Source organism: Aptenodytes patagonicus, chromosome 1, assembly GCF_965638725.1.
Source record: "Aptenodytes patagonicus chromosome 1, bAptPat1.pri.cur, whole genome shotgun sequence".
NCBI classification, from domain to species: domain Eukaryota; kingdom Metazoa; phylum Chordata; class Aves; order Sphenisciformes; family Spheniscidae; genus Aptenodytes; species Aptenodytes patagonicus.
The window spans coordinates 64,363,445-64,389,854 of record NC_134949.1 but is presented as its reverse complement, the minus strand read 5'-3'; the positions used below and the strand labels follow the sequence as shown (position 1 = coordinate 64,389,854).

General features: G+C 40.7%; 1 protein-coding gene across 3 annotated transcripts in view; it reads right to left on the bottom strand.

Moving 5' to 3' along the window:
- The window catches only part of KIAA1549 (KIAA1549 ortholog), a 152,098-nt gene that overhangs the window by 65,979 nt on the left and 59,709 nt on the right, over positions 1–26,410 (bottom strand). For all 3 annotated transcript variants that reach the window (XM_076339853.1, XM_076339861.1, XM_076339870.1), the window contains exons 2-4: positions 8,641–11,376; positions 7,043–7,131; positions 1,035–1,212 (exon numbers count right to left, since the gene is read on the bottom strand). In XM_076339853.1, the coding sequence (XP_076195968.1) occupies positions 1,035–1,212; positions 7,043–7,131; positions 8,641–11,376 (3,003 nt within the window). The remainder of the gene's footprint in view (positions 1–1,034; positions 1,213–7,042; positions 7,132–8,640; positions 11,377–26,410) is intronic.

Below are 26,410 nucleotides of genomic sequence, written 5' to 3'. Positions count from 1 at the left end.
CTAGATACATACACCTTAAAGTCTTTCACAGGGGAGAAAGAAAGAGCACAGGGGAGAGAGAGAGAGTGTAGAGGAATGTGAGCAGGCACACAGACCTTAACTACATGCACATCTGTGGATTTCCTGATCTAGTCTTACCCAAAGAAATGCTATGATTAGGTTACAGACCCTAATAGCAATGTTATACAAGGTTCAAGAACAGAAAATATGTCTACTGTCTATATAACCATGTTAAGCAGTGGAAAAAGACATCACATCTGCACAATTAAAGAAGTGATGTCTTACGATACAGTTATTAACAGAGCAGAAACAACACGAAACATACCTGAACAAAAGCACCATGCTTGACATTCATTAACTCTCTGCCTATATACTCAATCCCTGTCACTACCTCATTACGCAGTCAACCGACCAGGCAGGTGGTTTTGTTATGCAAATAGTGCCTGAAGATTATTTTAAATTATACCACTGACTCTCAAAATCTATTACATGGGTAATATTTTACTTTAGTTTATTAGTAGTCATGGACTTCACGTAAAATACTGCCATACAGCAGCCATGGAAAGCTGAATACTACATGAGCAATCCTCCTCCTCACATTACACATGAGCAATCAATCCTCCTGCTCACCAATTCTCCTACACTATGAGAATTCTAAAAAGTAGCTTTTAAGGTAAACATAATTTGAAACTTGACTCAAGCATTATAAAGTAGCTGCACTGTCATTTTATGAGTAAATGTTTCAGAGAAATTTTTTTCTCTTCTCACCTTTTGAAGCAAGAAAGAGAGCACAGCTATTTTGCAACGTGCCAAAAAAATTTTCCTGAAAAATCATGGAACGATAGGGTTAACCATTTACAATTTATCATCTCTCAACCACGGATCCAGCAAGTGTTTCACTAACAACCAAGAATTAAGATTCACAGCAGTAGAACATAGGGTTTTGACTCGACCTTGCATACTTAATCACAAGTGAAGAAGTGTGAATCAGTATGAAGCTACATCTGCTCCTCTTCGTGTCAGGAAGAACTCACCTGTCTGAACTTGGAATCTGTTATCTGGCACAGTGAAAGAAGGATGCAGTGAGAGGATCATGGGAGTCTCACCACAAAGAAGACTGCTGTTCACAAGCACATTTATGACAGCTACTGCCGTGTAAACAAAAGGACCTGATGTCACCAAGAAAGCAAATGTGGGGGAAATTTTATAAACCTACAAAAAAAGAAAAAGAAATTTTTTAAAAAAAATCTTCAGTGTGAAATTTGGCAACACTTTAGACCTACATAGTCTTATGCATTTCAAAGCCACATCAACAAGAGGTAGGAAAATGCGATCTTTATTTTTCAAAGAGAGAACAGAAGCATAAACACTGGGCTAGCGCTGTGCCCTGCAGCCTCTGCTCTAGCGCATCAGAGAGGCAACTCCCCTGCGCTAGGTGCATCTACTAGAATCTCTTCAGCACAACACACCAATCTCAACACTTCTTATTTATCACATCTCAGCATAGCAGCACTCCCCCTCACCTGCATTCCCCTGGAGTATGTAAGAGTTCCCATACAAAATTGCTGTTTACTTACTGAACCGCTTGCATAGCTTCTGCATTTCACTCCTATACTTCACAGCGAATACATCCTATACCATTCACATGTGATACACAAGAAGCAAAATACACATAACCTGTGTTTTATGGATATAATTTTCACTCAAGAACGCTTTCTTCCAGAGAACACTTCTATCTGCTTATTTCAGCACAGTTACCACAATTACAATTTTCCTCTCCCAATTAATCTCCTGACTTTGAGTCTTCTTCAAAACCCTGAGGAGCCTTAGTCATCGTAAAAGAAATGAGATTGTAAGTTAAATATAAACCTAGGTGAATGTTTCCACTCTTATTCACCATTTCTCTGTCACCTAAGTAAAAACAAGATGAAGGGTTTTATTTATTTAAACATATTGCAGTGTCTTCTCTCCTTCACAGAAACTCTCTCAATATCAAGGACACCTGTTTCCCCAACATTTTTTTTTCCTCTTTGGTTTACTCCCCCAGTTTGCTTTATTTGCCTAAGGCAGTCACACTAAAAATATTTTGAGATGTCCAACATGATGGCCTCACAAATAAATAAATAATCTAAACCAGAGACCCAAGGGTTCTGATAAATGTGCACCTCTTAGATGAAGAGATGCTAGCACCTTGCAGGCTTTGTGCTGGTGAAGGGATATGTTAGATATCCTCAACTTCAGGATCAGCCTTACCGAAAAGCACAGTGCTACTTAAATTGTAGGAACCCACAGGTTCCTTACTGGTATTTCTGCAACAGTGTAAAGTGATGGCAATTGCTGTTTAGATGAGAAAGCAAGCAGTTCTTTCCTGTCCTCTAAAAAACATGCATTTCAAAGACATTATCTTCACCAGAAGAAAACACCTCAGTAGCAGAAGGAAATGAAAAAAAAAAAAAAAAAAATCTATGCTGCTCATTATTCCTTCCTTCCTTCTTAGTCCACAAATATATGCAGCATCCAGCTTTTATTTTAAATGGATTTAGACCCACAGAACTAAAATTTGTTTGATATGAATAATATGCACAGCTCTTTTCAGTTCCTCTTATCTGAAATTTTATCCCTTTATCTCAGGATGAAATTATCTCTGCAGCTTCAGTTTGTCAAATGGAAACAACAGTTGTAATGGGTAAGACATGCCAAAAGAAAGTTGCCCATTACTTGCAAAGGAGACGACTTAAAAGGCAAGAAAAAAGAGGAATTAGAATTACGAATCTCAGTGACAATTTGCTGGTGATTTCTAAAGCAATATATTCTGAGGAAGAGAGGCCTAGTATAGCCAGCATACAGTTATGCACTAGAGTTAGGTATTTCACACAAGAAAGCAAGCTTCTGGTGACTAACTCAGCTGCCTCCATCTCTGACCTGTTGCAGTGCACCATAGATGCAATGAAAGCAGCCTACCCTGAACACCCCCCTGAAATTTTGCATTGACTTTTTCGTCTTAACAGCTAACAGTGTTTCTCTTTTGTGCTTCACTGCAGCAGAAGAGCGACAGCAACTCCAGAAGAGTGGAAGTTTAAAAAAACAAACAAACAAACAAACAAACTTTTAAGTGTAATTTTGAGGTAGGTAATTAGAACCACTACAGGTCAAAACAATAGCTATTTCTGCTTGAGATATTGCAGGGTTGTCTAGAGTTAGCTCTCCACAACATAATTCAGATGACAGAAATAATATAGCCATGCCAGCATGATGCTGTCTACAAGCTAATTCACAGAGAAGTTTGCAAAGTTGTCTAGGATAGATGAGCACAGCTCATGACTCTCGATTCATGAATTAGAATAGCTCCTCTTGGCACAGCTCTAACGGTTCACAAACCCATCCATCCATCCAACCCTCTCTTGGAGGTTTCACCTCTACTGCCAGGACAGTTAGATGCTAACAAGTTAGCTAGCTGAACCACCACATTTTAGAGTATTACTATTAAAGTAAAAAAGCACAAATTTCTTATATTAAACAAGCACAAATTTCTTGTATGAAACAAGTACAAATTTCTTAACACTTTGGGCCAGAAAGCCAGAGAAGCACACAAAACTCCACGTGCACTTTGGAGCCATTCCCACAACAAAAGCAGAAACCTTCAGTAGGAGCAGAGAACCCTTATACCACCTCAAGTTAAGGTATCCTTTCTCCAAAGGGTGACGGCTAGTCCAACTCTGCTGTTTCCAGGAAACAACCTATCTCATTCAAAGCTACCCTCCCAAGAGAGCACTTCTAGTACAGAAAGTTTTCAAGCCTCAATTTACTAGAGGCTAGAAGAGTATTTGGGGAAATCATCATTGTATGCTTATTCTGTCCCTTATTATCTTCCCTAAGCATTACTATTGATTTTTGTCTGCTAAAATATTTGATTAGATGCACCTTTGCTACAATCTACTCCATGTCTACACTCCACTGCATTATGCCGTGTAAACATCTGGCAGAAAGCATAAACAACTGATTTCCTCCCTACCACCTTATTAAGTATCCTGTAAAGGGCCTGCAGAGAGCGTTTGACTTCCTGAAGATGGGCTACAAAGGCTCACAGGTCTTAAAAATGAAACAAAGCTTCTGCTTCTACACACACCAGGATCCTAAGGCAACAATTCTCTCACCGTTTTTATACACCTAAACGGTACCAGCCAGAATCTCAGCAGCAGTGAGTAGCGATGAAGCCAGCACAAGCCCACAAGGTGGCATCTTTGAAAGAAGTATTTAACTGCCTGACAATGAACTGATCTCCTTACTTTGAAGGCAGAGGTTAACTAATTTTGGATATAGAAACCAATAGGCTAAGGACAACCCCAAACCCACATTAAATACAGCAACAAAGTGGCTGAGGTATACATTATACTGCATGGTGAAATTTCCAAGCACAAATGAGGCTGGCAAAAAGCTTTTTTCTGTTGGCATGAACTTAATGGCACCAGGGGTCCTGGCAGCGAGTCACTGCCAACACTATTTTATTTCACACTCCAGTGCAACAAAGCTAAGCCAAGGAAACATTACATAACAGACTTACCCAAGTGTCATAAGGTTTACATTAGAGAAAGTTGACAAAAACTACTTATTCAAACAATAGGCTCTTATTCTTTTGCAGATGCAATACATTGAGACCAACTGGAAAAAACTTTAAAATTTTAGGTTATTCTCACTTTGCTGTAAGGACTTTTGCTAGGAAAAGATTGACAAAAGTTTTTTTCATTAGGCAGGATTCAAACCTGCCTCCTTTTTTTTTTTTTTCCACTTCAACAACTCAGAATGTTTGAAATAATAAAGCAGCAGAGACCAAAGTTTCAACTGAAAAACTTGGAAAAAAAATGTTTTAATTCTCCTTTCAGTGTTAAACTTGGTTTGTACTTAAGTGAGCAGCAGTTATATCCATCGTTGCCATGGATTTTATTTTTAAAGCATACAATATTACCAAGTTAAATTTAACAAGATTGTCTCCTGATTTACTGTGCGTTATATCACAGCAAGGGAACAACATCTGTGAGCTGTAATAGGGGAGACAGTAAAAAAGCAACTTAGAGAAGTGCATTGCTTTACCATAACTTGCAAATGTACACACGGTTCCTGGGTACTCTCGACTAACAAAAGTCAAGTCTGATCAATTAAGTTTAGCAATATAGATGAATTCTGTTTAAAATTTTGCATTATATCACCATTAAACATACCGATACTATAGACAGCTCTTTATTTAAAATAACAGTTTTGTTAGTACTTCACTGTTAGAGGTGAAGACATTTGCTAGCGATTAGTTTTAGTGCAAAACCCATACCCAAGGCATCAGAAAGAGAACACATATGATAGCAGCATTCTAGCATAAAATAAGAATAACTGATTCCACAGAGATGTTTTCTCCTTTTGATAAAAAAGAATTTGCAAAGAATGAAGCTGGACTAACTGCATTATTTATAAAAACAGTTGCTTCTGAACAGCCTTAGGGCCAAAATACCCTATTGAGAGCTTTACAAGGCAATAGCGGGCATGAAAGGAAGGAATTTAAAAGGCAAAAATATAAAGAAGCAAGATATCAGATGTTGGCTCCAATCAATCTTCAAATATTTAGCAATAGATTTTGTCTTACTGCTGTTACTATTAAGAGGGTATGCACTTCCATATTATTGAGGCATTTAAGGTCATTGAAAATTAGGGTAGTTCTATCATCATGAACTTTTGACTTCTACTTGACTATGCCAGTTTGCAGAATCTGAAGGTATAATTCACAAACCAGAAGAAAAATCTCTTATTTACAAGAAAAACCTAAAAAGCTTATGGGCAGGTATTGCTAAAAGGACCTGAACTAAACATAATTTATAGGTACAGCTCACTGTGGCTGAAGTTTGGCAGAAATTCATAACACTCCTATCTTGACTGGGTAGTAGAGATGTATATTCTCAAACATCAGGCAGGAGTTGTTTAATTACTGAGTGCAGCGATTATGGCAGGAGCTGTCAAAACACTGTTTCCCCACACAGATCGGCAAGCAGAAGTTAGAGGCACCGGGGGATTCTGTGCACGGAAAAACTTGAGCTATGTTCAAAATTCAAACTGCTACTTGAGTAAACTTCATAATGAAAATGAGATCATAGACCCAAAAAAGGCATGAAAAATTGCAAGTGCAGCTGAACCTGCACCTACACCAGTAATTCCATTGAAACATTTCATTTTGTCCCCAGTGTTGAAGTATCTGATTATACAACAAAGGTGCTCCCAAACTACCTCTACGGTCTTTGCCTCTCAGAGGGTTTGAGACAGAGGGGGGGAATAGAGCCTTTATACCTCATCTCAACCAGACACTCACTTTGAGGTTAGGAAACAAGACTGAAATATTGTTCAAAGATGATTCCTTGAACATCAAAGCAGAGGAAGCTTTCAAAATAAACCCAAAAGCGCAGCAATTCCTAGCCCTGTGAGTGGGGGAAGGACAGGAGTCACACCTATTTGAAGGCTTAAAAATAATATCTTACCATTGCACACCTGATTTTTTTCCCTGCCTTTTTCATCTGCCAAATCCTGCATTTGGGATTCCACCACCTCCCCTGCAAGTGTTGATGGCCTCACTTACAACATAAAATAGCACAGGGCTGTGCAGAAGGTTTTGTTTTGTTTAAGGTGCTAAGTATACACTCAGCTAGCAGAAGAAACAGAACTTTTTAACAGGTATTTCGAAGGGTAAAAGCTTTTCAGTTCAGTTTCAATTCACCAGCCAAAGGAGGTGAGCAGTAGGGGCTGGGCACTGCTTGCTCACCTCTGGCAAAACCAAGAAAGGTCTGTCCTAGAAAATGATGGCATTCTAAAAGTGAAAAAGCTGATGTCATATTCACATTAAAAAAACCCAAACAAACAAACAAACATGACTAACATTAAGTTAGACTAAACCTCTCTCTGATATAGTACCACACGGGTTGTTTTTAAATCACCGTTTTAGCCTGTGAAATAAAACCACTATTGCATTGCATTGGTCAAAGAGTACTTGTACACGCTTCATGCCACTTACCTCTAGCTCTACTGATCGCCTGAACTGAACTCTGAGCACTTCTCTGATGGATTCACTGACATTTTGTAGAACAGCTCTTCGGGCCAGCACTGGAAATTAATGTCAGTCAGTAAATACATTTTAGCTTCATCTCCTGGGCTTTGGTGCAAAGCTGCATTTTCAATTGTGCAATGCATGAAAAAGCAGGCAATGAGATCAACTGCATCAAACAGGTAAGACGATGGACAAGGAAACAGGTAAAGGTATGACTGTATCCTAAAAAGTGACTGTACATACAGTTTAAGGAACTCCAGGTTTACTTTCTCTCTCTCGCTTTGTTTTTCCATATCTAATATCTTTAGCATTCTAGTAAGAATCTTCTCAAGAGCCACTGAGGCATTCAAATTGGATCTGAAAGTCGCAGCACATTCAGTCTGACCTGTGCACAATGAGCCTGCTGTCATAACGCAGTTAAAGTTTTGTAGGCAACGCATGGAATGCAGATGAGGTCAGAAAAAAGCCACAGAAAATACGTATCTACTTTTCTCTCAAATAAAAAGTACACAAGCTTGACATTGATTACTGACAGGGATATCCACTGAGTAAGAAACTGCTTTAAAAACCCCACATCCCTATGGATGTCATGTCTGTTACAGTCACACTTGAGACTGTGACTATGGTCAAGGAAACAACTGAAAAGCATCGTGTTGTCATCCTGCATTTACTTTCCATTAGTAACTTGCCTACAAAACTACTCAAATTGCAGGTTAAAAAAAAAAAAAAAAAAATCTTCCTCATCACCAGCACAGCCAGCTCACCTTCATATCTGGAGGATGAGATTATGCTCATTCTGCTTTACATATTACAAGTAAATCTTAAGGGCAAAATGTGTTGCTTACCACAGAACATGCAGCACTTCTGCAGCTGCCCTGGATTAGTTCGCTGGTATTGTTTTGTTAACAAGCTAGGGAAGAGGTAGGAAAACACCAAAAAAGCAAACACAGATGCTGAGACAATTAATTTTGAAACACACTAACGTCACTTTTTCTGGTTACAAACACACCAAATCCAATTGAAGTAAGTATGGGAGGAGGGAAAATATAAACATAAGCTAGTACGGTAAAATTACAAAAAAAGGTAACGAAACACAAACATTTTTTAAGCCAACTCTCCTCTCTCATATTGCAACATTACCTCACATGCAGGTTTTTTTTACAAACAGCAGCAACAACTGAAAGGAGAAACTTACTCAGTCAGAACATTTAATAGTTTGGCAGAACAGTACCATGACAGTAACACTCATTTACAACCCATTAAATGATAAAGCAACCTCTAATTCAGTATACTTGCATATACACATCAGCAATTTTAGAAGACAATTTCATTCTCTGTGCAGTGTAATGTATATGTAACTCACTATCACAACGGACTTTGTTCAAGTGAATTCTATTATTTTCAAGAGTAAATGATAAAACAATGCTTTTACAGCCGTTTGTCTAAACTACACACCATATTTCTTTGAAAGGCTCACTTTGCTAATTCAACACCTGCAATTTAGCTAGGGGCTCGCATTACAGTGGCTTCTGAAAAACAAAATAAAAATGTTAGGAATATCTTACCCGCAGTGACTAAGTAAGCATCGGGAACCGTGATGTCGCAGACGTAGGGTTGCTTGGTAGTAGTCATGGCAGAGGTTACGACCACAGGTTCAGGTGGAGTAGTGGTCGCCAGAGGGGTGGAGGAGAACGTCCCCAGGCTGCCTGCAACAGTTGTGCCGCGGCTGCCCGTGGTGGCAGTGGTCGTGAGGACAGTGGTGGGAGCAGCCGATGCCTCAGTACCAGCAGTTACACTGCTTCCTGCTGGAACTTCATATCCAGTGGGAGGGCTAGAAGTCGGAGGAAATTGCGTGGGAGCAGACGATGTGGTCACAGAAAGAGATGCTGTAGGAAAGGGCATCACGCGGCTGGTGTCGGCACGTGACGTCAGGTTGTCAGGGTCTGCGGGAGGAAAGGCTGTGTGGACACTGCCCTCGCTGCGAGACATTAAAAGCAGCGTGGGGTTAACTGTAGCACCAATATCCTCATCAGAAGCTGGAGCAGTTGAGAGCACAGATGAAGATACATTTAAGACAGGAGTTGCCAGAAAGGTAGTAAACAAAGAGATCAGATTTGTTTCATTGAGCAAGATGCTGCTGGTAACAGACTGGGTGTCGGAAGCAGGCAGCACCAGGGTAGGAACCACGGAGTGAGAGGCGGAGAGTGAAGGCTCCAACTGAGAGGTAGCTCCTGTAACAGCTGAGGTAAACACAACTTCAGAGCCTGCTGGCAATACTGAGGGTGCTTCCAGAAACACAGACAACTCAGAGTGAAAATCTGATGACAGCGTTATTTCAGGAACACGTGCACCTGGAACAGAGGATGCATTTGAATAAAAGTATGATGTTTGGCCAAGAGGGAACTGAGAAACCTCAGCGTCAGTGGCAGACCTGACAGTGGTAGCTAAATCCCAGCTGGAAACATCCTCAGAAAGTACTGATGTCCCAGTCAACAAGGTCTGAGGTAAGAGTGTTGATAAATCACTTCGCATGACAGAGTAAGAATTTAGCATGGCTGATGATAAAGACAAGTAGCTCGGTTCAATAAGAAATGGTGTTGATAAAAGATTGGATGGAAAATCTGAAATATTTGAAGACGGTTCTTCCTTTGTAGATGTTTCGTCAAGCAAAACCACAGATTCTGATGGCATTAATTCTGGCGACTCCAGCAAAGTCGTATGACTGACTGCAAATGATGCTACCGGCTCGCTCGGGATGAAGGTAGAGTCAAACAGAACAGTGGTGGCATCAGGAAATTCTACATGAGTGCTTGGCATCAACAAAACCGTTTCCAGAACAGGGAGGGAAAACTGGGCAACAGACATGCTCAGTGACGTTCCTCCAGGGAGCTGATGGTAAGAAGGAGAAATTGTTATACGTGTTCTGCTGTTAAGGACAGTGTCCATAGTGCTTAATAAAAACACGCTTGAATGGGGCATTTCTGCGAATCTTGAAGAAAATGAAACAACTGGTCTTGATGGAAAAGAAGTATCAAAAATCTCAGGTGTAGGCTCCTCTAATTCATACCCGTCAGTAATTATAGTTGTAAATGGAGTTATGCCTTGTACTTCAGGGGCTTTGATGGACAAAGTTTCAACATAATCGCCTGAGCCCACATCATGTTCTGGGGAAAAGCCTGCTTCTGGCAGAAGTGAAACTGAGTCACAATACAGACAAGAACTGTATGATCTCGTAAAAGGCACTGGACTCATGAGCTCATTGACAAGCTCTGATTGACTTGGTATTTCTGAACTGGCAGGCAAATTTGGTGCTGCACTGGAGAATTCATGTGTAAACAGGCTGGTGTTAAGAACCATATTAGAGTCCGTGGAAATGGCAGCTGAGTGAAGCAGGAAAGACGCAAGTGGAAGACTAATAGGAAACAAAGCAGGCTCAGCACTGGCTGCTGAGGCTGGCATGGCCCAGGGAATGCTTGGAGTGGGGTAGGTCCTTAGACTCAGAGTTTCTGCTGCCCTGCTACTCGCATAGGCGTAAATATCACCATACGGGTCTGTACTCTGTGCTGTGGCATCTGGGGTCACACGGCTGTTTTTATCCAGCAGCTTGAGATGAAGAGGTGACCCTTCTGAAGCATCCCCAAAAGGCAGAGCTGTTGAACTTGCATTTATGTTTTCCCTCACTGCAATTCCTGCGTCTGAAGGAATGGAAGTGAAATAAATAGCTGTATTTGGAGGGTACAATGGCAAGTCTCTGCTTGCAGTTAGCATTTCACTATCTGGTACAAAAGGCTTCAATTCTTTAAGAGTGTTACTGAGTTCAGGGACAGCGCTCAACGGAGTCTTTTGCTGTGCTGTTTTTGAGATATCATACGGTGAAAAAAGGACATATAACGAAGGTGTTAACAACACAGTTTCTAACGTTTCTCTTGGTGGCTCTACTGTATTAACTGAGTGATGATCTGTTAAAACGGCAAAAGACTTCAGTGGAGGAGTCCACTGTGCCTTTGGAAATGAGTTAATAAATTCATTGTCACTTAAGAATGCCTCACTGCTTGTTACAGAGACATCTACCAATGGCGTACTTCTCCCTTCTGAAATCCTGACCATTTCTTCTTGGTTAAATAAAGTCACATCAAAGGGAGTGGTAACTGATGATAAAACCGTTTGAAGGAAATTACTTTCTTCGGACTCCAAAGTACTTTTTGCTAAGGCCATTTGTGTCCTGCTGCCTGATGTGCTTTGGTGCGCCTTTGAGTCCATTGAAAAAAAGGAAAAATTTTGCTGCTCCAAGGATCTCTCACCTAAATAAAGAGGGAGAGAGAAAAACAAAAACCAAAAAACACCAGATTAGCACAAGTAGTAAGATTGCAATGAGCAAACCTCACACACAGTATTTCTGGAGACAACTGCCCAGAATTCAAGGGCTGAGACAAAACCTCTCAGTCCGTGAAAAACCTCCATGAGCGACTCAGCACAAATAGTAAGATTCCCTGTGAAACTCCATTCCCTGGAAATGAGCAGGACAACACGAGCTCCTCCCACTCTGCACCTACTCGTCTCTCTGCAGCAGCACTTCAGCGAGCCCCACAGAAGGACGGAAAGTGGCTCCCTCTTACATATGCAAGGCTACAGCGCATGGCAGCTCATGGTCTCATGAAGTAAACAAACCAAAAAGGGTAACAAGGAACAATGCAGGGAAAAATTTTGCCAACTTTAGGTCTTCTGCTTTCCTTTAGTATCACTTCATTTCCTCCGGTTTTATTATTTCTTAATATTAGGCTCACTAGCAGATCTGTTCTGTTTCAAGGACCAGATCCTCCTTTGCACATGAGAAATGAGTGACACTTATGAGAGATGAGAGCAGTTCCCTTTACGTAAGGCAAATGTGGACCTGATCAACTACAAGAATTTGCTAAGTAACATGTCTGGTAGTTATGCTTACACTGTCAGCCATTCATTTAACTTCTGGCCTTTTAACAGTCAGTGACAAATTGCTTCATTACACAATTGCCATCTTTATTCACAACCTGCTGCAGGAGTATTCTGTTTATGGGCCACCTGTAATAAAACTTTCACTGCTCCAGTTTGCAGAATTCATGTAGTAAGAGCCGGGTTCAAACACGAAGGAAAAAAAAGCTAAGAATTCACCAGATATTTTAACAAAATACTTGCAAAAGTCATATATGATATCATTTGCATAACTTGGCTATAATTCCTCCTCTCTCACAAAAGTGTTCTTGGGTTACAGAGAAGATCTGTATAGAAGCTTTTCCAACCATGGATGCGTTTTGCAGAGAAAAGGTTGATTATTGCTTGAGTACTTTTCTGAAATGTCAACTTGATTAGTAGCCTTCAGAACTGAATATTAAAGGAAATCACAGAAAATTGCCCCAGGGATACACACAAAGGCTTCATCCTTAAATTATCTATCCCACCTGATCATCCTGTTTTCATATGGGAGCGTCCACGCAGTGCTGCTGGAACCTACTGACACCGCGCATTAAAAAAGCTGCGGGGGCCAAGAATCCCATCCAGTTAAACCGCCAGGGATCAGTTTAAAATAAAAACGAGCATACACAGTATAAAGTGCCTGACGGTGATACAGTACACTGCTCAATTGTAACTACATTTGTAATCCTTTAGAGGATGCCTTGAACTCAGTAACCCCGGTAGATCTTGCACGAATAGCTCACCTATCTGTTACGCACTGTTACGAGTCTAACAACACTTTCCAAAGGTGATAAACTGCTGTAATCATCCCCTCCTCCCTGGTCTGTTTCCTAAATTCCTTGACACAACTTTTCAAGCACTGACATACCAACTTGAGAAATTTTGAAGCTGCTGATCTGAAAAGCACAATTACAAGAATTAATGCACAGAGCTAATACCTCTGTACCATTAATCACACCTAATCAAATATGAGTGCTGTGATTATATACTTTATTTTACAGATCTCATGGACAATGTTTTGCAGCATAGCAGATTATATTCTCTCAAGTAGTCCCAATCCATTTTTTCCTCCTGAAACTCACTGTAGGCATTGCCAGCTTTATGATGCTTAGTTGTGGTGTGATGATAAAACATACTGCCTTACAATGCTCTCAGGACAAAAAAAAAAAAAAAAAAAAAAGGAAAAGAAAAAATAGATAGACTCTTGTAAAAGTTATGTAAGACAAAAACACAAGTCCATCCTTGACTCCTTCCATGGAGGTCAGCTGTTTGAACACGGCACAGTGAGCCACCATGGAATAACAGCTTTCACAAGCAGATAACGTGGGTAACAGACAAAGCAGTTTCCAGCAAGCACAGAACTGAAACATGGACCCCGAGCCAGCCTCGTTCGCTGACCAAAACCTGTTCAATGTTTTCTCCTCGCTAAAAGTGTCCCTAGCCTCACTCCTTCCTTTGGCTTAGGCTTCCAGCCCTTATTTTTCTCTCTGTGACATTTTGAGTAATTAGGGAGTTACTAAAGGAAAAGACTTACAAGGCTATGAAACAAACGCTGCCAAAATGAATCACTTCTCTCCCTACACGCATGCACAATTCCTTTTAGCCAGCCCTGTAAAATCCTGTCCACCTTGGTCACACTTTGGATGCCTAGCGCTTGCTCACAGTGAATTCCAAATTGCAGGCAAACATGCTAACAGATGAAGTTCTTCTTGCTCATCACAGCTTCATGTTGTAAATCCCTGCAGCAGTAATGCAAGACAGCTGTGTTAGCTTCAACACAGTAAGCGTGGTAAACATGGAATTGCTACATGACAGTTAATATGACTGGCAAAGGTGAATACATACTAATTAGTAACTGTACTTTTGATCACGTATCTCCACAAATCTTTGACCCAAAGCTAGAGGTGATTCCACAAACAAAACAGTTTCACTGCCTATACATGCCTATGCTGTCTATCATCATCTTCCTTCACCCCCAGAGAGCTCCATTTGTCTTTGTTCAATTTGATAGGGGAGCTGTCACAAGGCAAGATCCTGCTGGAAGTGATTACATGTCACAGAAAGATGTTCTGAAGAGTTACTTGCACCACCATAAGCAGTCCAATAGACATGCATAAGAGGCAAGACTGCCCTTAAATTTATTGACTTTAGAATTAGTTTTTTCTTGACAGTCTGCTAATATTTTTTCCTTGAAAGACATAAAGAATAGCAAATAACAATGTTGTTATACACCTGTGCCTCTTAATGTAAAGAATCTTGCCACTGACACCAGGAAGGAAAGAACACAACTTCTGAAAAAAATGTTTCTTTTTTTTTTTTAAGGAAAACACAACATGTCTTGAAAAAGTTACAAGCTGCAAGACAAGGTAAGAGCATCGTTACTTGAGGTAAGTGGAGTGGGAAAAATTCACTGGTGCATATAGGATTTTGAAACAACAACTCACCGGCAAGTTCGCAAGCCAATGTTCCTCGCTATTTGCTTTGCTTAGCGTTTTAGAAGCAGGAAGCATTAGTCACATGCCATTAATAATACAAATTATTGTTTTCTGTCATCTCCAGAAGAACAGTGTACTACTTGAATACTGCTTGTCAGAACTGTGCACGCCTCTCATGGAGAGCAGATGGGACGCATGGCAGATGTGCCCGGGAGCAGCCAGACAGCCCACAAAGAGGAAGGAAAAGCAAAGGAAAAAGAGAAGGAGGTGAAGGCACACCACAGCATGACAATCATGCCCTCATCAGCGCAGAGCAGCCAGTCTGGTTATACTGTGGGACAAAGAAAGCAGACAGATTGCACAAGTTCTGGTGTACCTCAATGCCACGACTTGCACAAAGCTATTGATGACTATCAATGCTAACTTGTTTGTTTGCACAGCTGTTGTTGTTGGGTGACAGTTTCACCGTCCAGCAACTGTACTGCCGTTGAGCTAGGCAACAGTGACAGAATGACAATCAGACAAGCCAAACTCTGCCAAGCTGATAACATTATGAAAAATAATAGATAGCTTAGGAAGCAAAGCTGTGATCCCAAGCTGCAGCGAAAGGGAGGAAAGGAGAGCACTTGTGGCAGGGGCCACAGCAGGCACAGATGGCACCAGTACAATGCCTCAGCTCAGACAACGACATTTGGACACGGAAGGAGTGACGGCGTAGGAAGTATGCTGATGGTCTTGGGGTGACGAACTCTCTGCTGCTTCTGCTGCCCCCCAAAACTGGTAAGAGCCTGAACAAAATTCACAAGTAATGAAACCTGTCACTGAACACAATGACCCCTTCAACTGCCAAATCTGTATTTACAGAAGCACAGCCGTGCACCGTTAACACTGGCGCAGACTTGTCTGAATTCGGGAAGGGCCGTAACACCAGCACAGCACTTTCCCATGACTACACCAAAGGAGTGCTGCAGTCTACAGACTACTTTGGTGACAAAAATATATCATGTCAGCTTGCCAGAAAACTATGTGTGTTCATAAACCAGGAACTAGGCTAGTCACTTTTCCAGAAAGCAATTAAAGGGATGTAGTTCTCATCCTTCCTGTAGTTGCAGTGCTGAAAAGTAATGTCTGTTCTATACTCTATAATAAAGTAAAAAAGGATGATTTTTCACATATATCTTTGTAATAATATATGCATATATTCATATGCTTTAATATTTTCATATTTCATTTATTTATAATAAATATACTTTCATATATTTTTAAATGCGGGATCCAAGATGTAATCTCACCTCTGCCACTCATGTGACTTCAAAAAAGTTACATCATTTTTCTGCACTCTGCTATTAAAATGTGGCAATTGTACACTATCATGACTATCAATATCTACTAAAATGTAGGTGATTTCCTACACGTTAAATTATAGATGATAGGTACAGGCATGACAGCAACAAATACAACAGAGAAGTTTTTAATTGTGATAAAGTTAAACCTTGAGAACTACTAATTTGCACTCTATTATTTTTGAGAAACTAAGTAACAGCTAATAAAGTTTGCAAACATCAGAAAGTGCCAGCAGACTAGCAGCAAACCAGTTCAAAACATCACTTCACAAAAATGATCTTCTGTGTACTAACACAATGATCTACAAAATTAAATTTTAGTACCTTTATTTTTTAGGCAAGGAGAAAAATTGCTCTTTTATTGCTGCCCATTGTTTCAAACAGAGGCATTTTAGGTAGAGAGGCAACTGATGCTACATACGTTCCAAGTATTATGGGAAAATGCCTATTAACTAACTAGATAACAACAGTTCCCAAATTATTAAAATTAAAGCTATGACCTCACTAGGAATATTCACTACTTGAAACAGCTCCCTGACTATGGAGTAGAGTAGCACATCACATTTAAGGGAAGCTTTTAACAACATTTTTTTTATTTAACTTTTTCTTTGAGAAACGGAAAGTAAGAAATTGAAATAACTGAACATAGCGTAGGACAAGACCACCCAAGGGTAGAGAGAATGATAGATGCAAATGTATCTGAAAAAAATCAATTCAATTCAATTTCTTACTTTCCGTAACTCTTCCTCATACGGCTTACCACTTAATAACTTTCTAATTTATTTAACAGCATTTAGTTCAGCTTCTGTCAAAATGAGCTTGTATGCATTAAGTCATTGCAAAAAATTTACACAGTTCTCTCTCTAACTAAATTTCTTAGGTGTCTGGCTTGTAGAAAAATACCAGTCACAGAAGCATGTGCAGCTGAAAAGCTGTCTGCTTTCTTCTCTGGGAGGCATTAAGCATGGATTGAACAGTGACAGTAATCACCCCTGGCACACAAAAGCCAGGGACAGGACGGGATGGGAGCCTGCACCGTTCCTCCCTTCCCGAGCTCCAGCTCCCAGTTCCTCTGTGGGGCTCTGGGCAGCTTTTGGAAGGTTCTGTTCCCCGGAGCACATACTGCACCCATGCCCAACGCTCCCTTGGGGCAGTGCGCGCTTAGGCGGTGCCAGGGACACAAATCATCTGGAGTCCTAACAGCTGTTTCTCAAAGATGTTCATTTTCTTATTGTAAAAGATCAAGAATATCTCTCATCATTTACCACACACACTTATGAATTTTAACTAATTAAGCTGCTCGTACCACCTGAAAGGCTAGAAGAGAGAGAAGTAAAGAAATAAAAAATTATGCTCTCGTCACTCTTTTGCACAGCAGTTGAAGATAAAATTTCATAACAAATAGAAAAAGTTGTATTAAGAGAAGAATAAGTGTTAATAGGAAGCATGCAAAGTGAGTGCCTATGTACACGCACACTCACTTTTGCACACTTCAGGTTTCCATACATAGCCAAGAAAGAAGAGGAACATCTTGAAGTCATTCTTCATCCACATGCAAACAGATGTGGCTCAGCTGCTGCCCAGGTGCAAGTTTACAAGAAACTCCCCCTCCTGCACAGCAAATGAGCACAAGCTTCCATCTCTGCATGAGGAGAAAAGATGCACCAAAGCACAAAGGGGAGGGGCAAAGACAAACCCTTGCTTGCTTGCCAGCAGAGTTGATGAAGACTTTGTAAAGAGGTTTAGTAGAAGGCAGTCTAACTGCATTTCATAACTGAGTCAAAAAATACATCATGACACTCCTCATCAAGTATTGCATTTGAAAACAAATGCCAATGAACCTATAATACCAGGCACTAGCATTTACATTTTCTTCCTCATCCGACATTAAAAAAGCCTCAAAACTTCCTTTAGGACACTTTTGCTGGTAACCATCGTGTAAAAGAGCTGTAGGCAGTCTGGGATCCCAGCTTCCACTGCATGGCCGATGGAACACCTCATCAGAAAACTTGCAATCTATGTTCTGATCCAGGAATCTTCCTAACATATCCACTGCTAAGGCAGAGCAGGACCCTGTAGTAGTTTACAGTAAATGGTAGATTAAAAGAAAAAAACACAGCTTCTCTTTATTTAATACCACTGTAACACATTCTGTTTTGCATGAAAGAGAGGAAAAACCTTGCAACCCAAGTGAAGCTTTTTGTAACACAAAAGATAACGGCACACCACCAGATCAGGCAGTAAGGGCAGGAGAGCACGCAGATAGGGAGAGAGCGAACAACCCCACCACCCACTCCATAAACACAAGCACATGGTGAGATCCGCCTCCCAAACAGTATTATTGCCTTTGAAAAACCACAGCTTTGCTAACAAGTGGGCTGGGAACAAAACCCATGCACAGAACAGTTTGTCATGCCTACACAACACCTGCAAAACCAAACAATACAGAAATCTTCGCTCGTGGAACTGCATAAAGCTCTCATAGCACCAAGATTCCTCAGTGACAGTCTCTCTCTAGAACTTCTCTGAACAGAGATACCCAAATGCAGAGGTGAGAAAACAAATTAGCCACGACAATTCACACCATTTCAAACATCTCAGGGGAAAGAAAGGTAGATGTTTCGCACACAGAAGCCTTCTATGGCCACTATGTGTTCCTACAGACCACCACCCACATTTGAGGAAAGCAACAGCTTCATGCAGAGCTCAGTGCTCTAACGTGACCGGCTGGCTGGCCATGCATGCACACGCACGGAAAACTGCAAATCAAACCATAGTTCAAAGTGTAGCTTTTGCTGAGAGCATTCATGCTTTTTTGGCATTTAGTTGTACATGACATCATCATGTGGGAAGCCATATGGTTAGGGATAAGATACACACAAACTTGAATTGGCTTTACAAATGTTAATTCTAAGAAAAACTCTCATGAGATTTGCTCATCACGATAACCAGGTCACATTTTTAAAAAGAAAAAGCTTGCTTTCTCCCCCATCATTTTTTTTTTTTTTTAATTGCTCTCTGCACAGCAACTTGATTTTTAGTCTCTAAAGAGCCAGCGTCAGTTTTCATCCAACCAAATGACTACTGAGAAGCTTTCTGTTTATGCTCCACACTGCAGCGTCCTCCAAAATACAGATCCTGGAAGCTTTTGAAAAGACCAATTAAATATATATTAGCCTCTCTTTTGTGCAGATGACATATCAGTGAGTAGTATTTTGCACCTAATGCATACAAATACTTTTAGCAAAAAAATACATCCTTAAAATAATTTTTATTTCTTAAACTGCATTATCACTACAAAATCTCTAGAAGTAAGGAAATGACAGAGAGCCTGAAGACAAGAGTAACTGCCTAATTAAAACAGAGCCTATGCTGTATCCTAGTAACCCAGTTATCCACAGGGACTCTCTTCATTGACACATATCCTTAACTGTGCCATGCTGACAAAGGAAAAATACCCTTGACTGAGCTTTAAGTTGCTCAGGTCAGCAGGCTCGTTGCTCCAAAATCGTATTACTTCAAGGAATAAATGGAAGTCCCAACCTGCAACACCTAAAAGCAGCTCCTTTGAGAAGTTAATTCACAAGACTTTCATTACACAAAGCATGATGAAAAATCTAAAAAGATGAGATTTTCAACTGGCATAGTACCATCACTCTGTATTGAACTCACAAAACAACAGCTTCATTGCTCCAGGGCCAGATTGTAACAATATGCCTGTACATGCTTAATTTTTCAAACAGCTGTATATGCATAAGCAAATAATACTGAAAAGCTCTCACACAGTCGGATACAAAGGCATTTATTGGTACTCGCAGCATGTATCACTCGGGAAATCAAGTCACATGAGAGAGAATCTGTCAATGCATTTTCACAGAAAACAGCAAATTCACAGAAAAGCTGGGAAAGAGAGCAGAACAGTCCCAGCCACCCCAGCCTTCGGGGCTGAAACTAAGCGCTCACCAAGAACTGAAAACATGAAAAAGAAAAGGGACATCCAAAGAGATGAAACAGAAGTTCAAGAAGTACTCCCTTTAAGTAGAGGTTTGAAGTAAGTTACCTAAGGTTTTTCTTTGCAACATGCAAGCGTTATTGGCCTTGACCTCACTTGGAAAAAGAGAAATCTCCTAAAATAAACCTGTAATAAAGAGAGTCACTGCGTAATACCAAAGATCAAACTTCTGCCATAATTTATACCCGTAGAACTTCCAGAAGACAATTCCCTGGCAAAATTACTAGGGAAGAAGAAAAAAGGCAACACAAGTATTATTTTAAATAATAAAAACCAAACAAAGAACAACAAACAAATAACCAAAACAAAACAAAAGAAACAACCACAAAATCCCCACACACTTTTCTGCCCCTTCCCTATATGCTGTCAGGCTTAGGCATCCACTGCACAACATATGCAAATTCAATGCAAATATCCTTACTAGAGATTCTGGAACTGCACTAGTTTTAAGAATAATTATGCTACCAAGTAGTATGTTTCCTTGTGGAAGTATCTCAAGATTTAGCAATTAATTCTGGTCTTTTGCTCCTTAACAACATCCTCAAAACATGACAAGTAAAGAAACTGCAGTTGCTAGCATCTTAAGAGAAATGAAACTTGCCCAAAGCCTTTTCTTCTGTGTCCTTAATGCAATATAACAGGCCTAATCACCGCTCTCGGAGCGCTCTGCTGGAACCAGGTTATCCTGAGCTACTGTCACCTAAGCTTTCAGACCTGGGGCCAAGTTCATGACCAACACAAATGAGTTCAACTCTACCGGCTCCAACAAAGTTGCACCATCTTTTCCCAGCACTGAAGTTGGTGCTGTGAGACCACAAGTTGTCAGCCACAGAACAACACCCCAGATATTAAGGTGTGAGTCTTCTATTTCTTGGTACTCTTAGTTGCTCAAGATGCGTGTGGCACTCCAAACTTAAGAGAAAAGCTGTGGATACTGAAGTCCCCAAGTCCTGGTAATAAGACCATCCTATAATAAGAACTGCAGTTTCTGCATGGCCTTCATAGGAAACTTCATAGCCTTAGCAACAGAAACAAAAGAATGAGTGAATAACATGTTAACAAGAGTAGCAGAAATAAATCTGGAAAGAATCTGCTGTAGGAAACAATGAATATATAGATAATCCAGAAAAAGAATCTAAGGAGAGTATTCTTACTAGAAATGTGTATAGGAGAACCAGAAAGGTAACAAAACAACTGTAAAGGACAGAAATATATAGGAGTGGAAAGCATTACATAGTCCTACTTTATGGGGCAGTCTGCTCACAGCGTTTTTTACAGGAACAATATCTCGTCAGGAACATCACAAAGTAAAACTTCCTAATTAACATATTGGGAAATATACTACAAAGCCAACAATAAAAAGGAGAGGCAAGGAATCTCCTCTCATCAAAACTTAACACACACAAGACAAATGAGAAACAGAAACAACTTGTTGGGAAACAGATCAGTTAATGCGCCTTTCCTAAGCAAGACTACTAGCAGAGAGCAACTGAAACATGTTTCAGAACAACTGAGCATTAAAGAAACTAAACAGCCACAGCACAGCCACTCTAGCCTCAGAGAAGACGTTTTTGTTGTAACTGACATTTATTAGCAGCATGAAAGAAAATATATTTTCCTTAAAGCAACGAGGACAAAAGGAGGTGGGCAAGGCATCATGCACATGCAGACAACAATAGCCAAACTCTGCCACATTCAGTAATAATCATTGCACGCTTGTCACCTTGGCTGCCATAAAGCACCCCATTACAATTAGACTTTTCAAGATCCCGTAGTACAGCACCATGTTAGCTTGGCTGTGAATTGCTGCTGAAGCAAATGATGACACTGAAGAGATGGTTCTCCTAAGTCCTTACTAGGAACTTTCCTGGTGCTTAAGCTCCCTGGGTCATCCCTGCACTTCTCCATAGGCTCTACTGTGTAAGGTTGCATAAGGTTCCAACCTACCTCCATTACCGTTCAGTAAAGCTACAGACACAGGAGTCAGCGAGGAGTTATAAATTGCAGCACATACTGATTAAACACAGACCTATATGCGCTACTCCATCTATCACAGATGGCACTGGTAAAGGTATTCTCCACTGAAAAAACCTGGGCCAGGATTAGAAGCTCCTCAGGTGAATCTGACATCTGGCTGAAACCATACCAATTCCCATGCACACTGGAGAAAGCAACTGGGAAACAGGGTTGAGATGCATTGTGGCTGCACAGTCTCCAAGACAAAGGCAGTAAGAAAAAAAATATACAAGAACAGTAAACATTGGTCTCATAGGAATAATACAGGCTTCCCTTGAATTCAGACCTTGGTATTTGTTTCGAGATGATCTGATCTACATTTTAGGACAACCTAGAAGTTTAACCCAGTGAAGTGTTGATGAGTTCCTTCCTTATGTAGGACTCCTCAGGACAGTACACAACATTTTTGGAAGCTGAAACAGACACCCCTTAGATTCTGAACTGAACTTAAAAGTGGGGCTTTTCATTTATGATATTGTCAATAGCTTCAACCTATCTACTTAAAAAATATCATCACATTGAACCTGGTGAAGCACTGAGTTTCTTTGATATGTGGTACGCCTCAGGACAGCACACTATGTTTGGAAGCTGAAACAGCTACCCATTGGATTCTGAATGGAATTCAGAAGTTGGGGGTTTGATGTCATGAACAGCTTTAACCTTCCGACTTGAAAAATATCACTGCATTGAAACTGGGCCTTTGCAGTGTGAATGGGGCTGCCAGCGTTCTCCACAAGGTACCACACATTTGAAGCATCTCCCTTCCCTTTCCAAAATATTCCAAGAGGAAGGAAGTAATTCAGTTACATCTGTAATGAGGGAAAAGGCAGAACTGTGGGTAAGCAAGAGTTCAGTTTTATCAGGAATCATGACACGAGTTCCAAGAATAAAAACACAAAGTAGGGGCAAGGCTGATGCACATTTTTTATTTGCATATAAACACAAATAAATAGATACGATTTTCCAAAATAAAGAACAGACCCCTTTCTGATCAAACACACGCAACTATTCTCTTTATTGTATCCTTAGTACAATTTAAAATAATTGCAGGCTTCTTCTGTTGATATTTCAAAAAAATCGGCTCATGCACATCACAATGTCTCCAAACAATAAAAATGAAATGAAAATGACTGCACATGTTAATAGCTACTTTCACTTGTATTCCAGATAATGTTAAAATAAACAATATAATTGAATAAAGAAATAACACCAACATGGTCATTTCCATAGTGTGGAAAAGTGACCAGTCTTAAGAAATTTACTGTTCAGAAGAATTCTATCTGCAGTGAAACAGGTTCAAAAGAAAGGGAAAAGAAATACACTAACCTTCTCTATTAAGTTAGTTACTTGAGATGGAGTATTTACAATGTACATGAATGTTGTTTGATAGGTCCCTTACAGAACTGGAAAATCCACTCCTGCCTTAAAGGAAAGAGGCTGCTAAGAGGACAGCACATTAGGTATAACCAGACATACTCTTAAAAGCCGACCCCAGCTCCTGTATGTTGGGATTCTTCCCCTTTCCTAGGTGGAAGAGCTGAATTAAAGATCCTGGTTGACTGTTGATGTATTCTTTTCCTAATATCCTGATCCCAGGAAATAACGTTATTCATAGTAACTATATGTCCACACCTTAGAAACCACAATAGAAGTACCAAGATGAGATACCCCAAACTAAAATTTTATAAGCAACTACCTCAAGAACTGTCCAATAAAAAAAATTCTCTCAAGAGGAAATACTTTCCTATGGAAAAAGAACAGCCCCCAGTAAAAGAGGATAAAGTCTTCTGTATCAAGCCGATTTCAATTATTTAAGAGGCTGCATCATGCATATGGCTATTTTCTTCCTTTACAACAGCTTGGCATTTCACAAGTCACACTGCTTAAGTGCCCATGATGGAAAATGGCCAGTGTTTCTGGATCAGGTCACAACACAGATACTTTGTACTACTTTGCCATGTATAGCCAAACTAGTATAAAATTTTTATTTATGCTAAAGGAAAAGCAGGTCAGTCTTACACAAGTTATGAGCTACAGTTTACTCTATTTCACTCCCTGTGGTTTCAAACGCCCCTCCAACAAACAGTCACTTGGGAATGGACTTCTAGCCTAATTATCTCTAACTGCGATATTCCTACTATGCCACTAACACTCTCCTGCTATAAACTGATGTAATACGGAGACTGGCAAGCGTATAGTTACCATAGACCTAAGGCATCATTTCTCCACTTACTGGATAGAAAAAAGCCCTTCAGGGAGGGGTTTTCTGCCCCCCAAATAAGCGTAAGAAATCATTCTGGAATCACAGGGACATATCTATTTTCTCTTTAAGTGGACCAGATAGGGCTTAAAAAGGTCTAAAGAAGAGAAGATTTTGGAGTACATGAACTTGATTATCCTTTGCTTTTAACCTTACGCAGGTATTCACACATCTGTAAAGTGCTGTTATCCTAACCTGGGAAAGTTCGCACACAGCGCACAGAAAATAACTGCCTACACAGAGAATTTGGTCCATTAACTAATATTGGTCTCATCCAGGAAAAAGCGTGGTACAGAGAGAACCTGTTCATTAAAATGAAAAGAGAAAATGCACTGGGAGTGCGATAGTTTGAGCTTTGCTCTCAAACGTGCTATATTTAAACACACACGTATGCAATGATCTGAGCCTTATTCAACCTTTGGAGTAAGATTTTTCTTTTCTGTGCAAACTTTCTCCTGCAGGGCCAACATTATATGGCATCCAGCACAGTGGTACAACTGAGCTTAGCCCCTCCAGTGCAGTCCTGTGCAAAGCACTTTGGGTGATGTAGGAAACGGAGTGCTCCTCGCCCAGCTGACTGCACCGGGTTCTGCAGGAAGGCGTACAAACACAAGTCGGTTGTCTCATGCTGTGATATTAAAAAAGGAAATAAAAGAGCTTTACATGTGACTTTATGTCTGGTTTTAGATGCTGTACTTAAAGAAAAATATGGTCTAATTATAAAGAATCCAAAGAAGAGTACAAGAATGGACAGAGGTTCTCTAATGAGGAAACTACTGAGATAAAGTTGGGATTAATCATCCTAAAGGAAAAGTGATTACAGGGGGAAGGGAAGGTACATAATAAAACGTGCCAATTGTATTTAAGCACTTGTAAAGTTATAGCAAAGAGGAATAATCTCTTTTCCACATCTATACTGGACAGCTCAGCAGTCCTAATAGCCATCAGGATGTCTTCCAAAGGTCAATGTTGCTCTGTATTGGAAAGGATTGCTCCAGATGGTCCAGGAGTCTCCATCACTGGAGGTCTTTAAGAACAGTTTAAACAACCACATCAGGAATGATAATTACAGCTGATTCTTTCTTTGAGGCTTTGATACTTCTTTCAGACCTATTTTCTCTGATCCAGGCTGTTCAGATGCACTGTAAAGGGAAATCAGTGTCATGTGTTTAAAAAAGTTGCAGGCCTAAACCTTCTGTGCAGTTTCTCATACATAGCAAAGCTGTTTTAAAGAAAATAAACCAATAAGCTGTGTTTATGAATATCCAAACTTTCCTACTACTTAAGAAAGGAATTTCTCCAGGATCTGTTAAATTAAAAATTCTAGCTTATATATAGTGAATTGTCACCATAAATATGAGGTTGCCAAGGAACAGGTCAACTAACATACTTAAAGGTATGCTGAGCAGGGATTGTAATCAGTGATTATATGGAATTCCCTAATCCTAACTAGCAGTTAGTTGCCAGTGGGTAGTAAGCAAAGTGCACACTACCCTTTTTAAGAGCAACAGAACATGTTAACGACCTGCTGCGCCACCTGGATGCTCACAAGTCTATGGGGCCAGATGGGATCCACCCAAGAGTGCTGAGGGAGCTGGCGGAGGAGCTCACCAAGCCACTCTCCATCATTTATCAGCAGTCCTGGTTAACGGGGGAGGTCCCGGACGACTGGAGGCTTGCCAATGTGACGCCTGTCTACAAGAAGGGCCGGAAGGAGGATCCGGGGAACTACAGGCCTGTCAGCCTGACCTTGGTGCCGGGGAAGATTATGGAGCGGCTCATCTTGAGGGCGCTCACAAGGCATGAGCAGGACAACCAGGGGATCAGGCCTAGCCAGCATGGATTCATGAGAGGCAGGTCCTGCTTGACCAACGTGATCTCCTTCTATGACCAGGTGACCCGCCTAGTGGATGAGGGAAAGGCTGTGGATGTGGTCTACCTGGACTTCAGTAAGGCCTTTGACACCGTCTCCCACAGCATTCTCCTAGAGAAGCTGGCGGCTCACGGCTTAGACAGGTGTACTCTTCGCTGGGTAAAAAAACTGGCTGGACGGCCGGGCCCAGAGAGTTGTGGTGAATGGAGTCAAATCCAGTTGGCGGCTGGTCACGAGCGGTGTTCCCCAGGGCTCCGTTTTGGGGCCGGTCTTGTTCAATATCTTTATCAATGATCTGGATGGGGGGGTCGAGTGCTCCCTCAGTCAGTTTGCAGACGACACCAAGTTGGGCAGGAGTGTTGATCTGCTCGAGGGTAGGAAGGCTCTGCAGAGGGACCTGGACAGGCTGGATCGATGGGCCCAGACCAATTGTATGAGGTTCAACA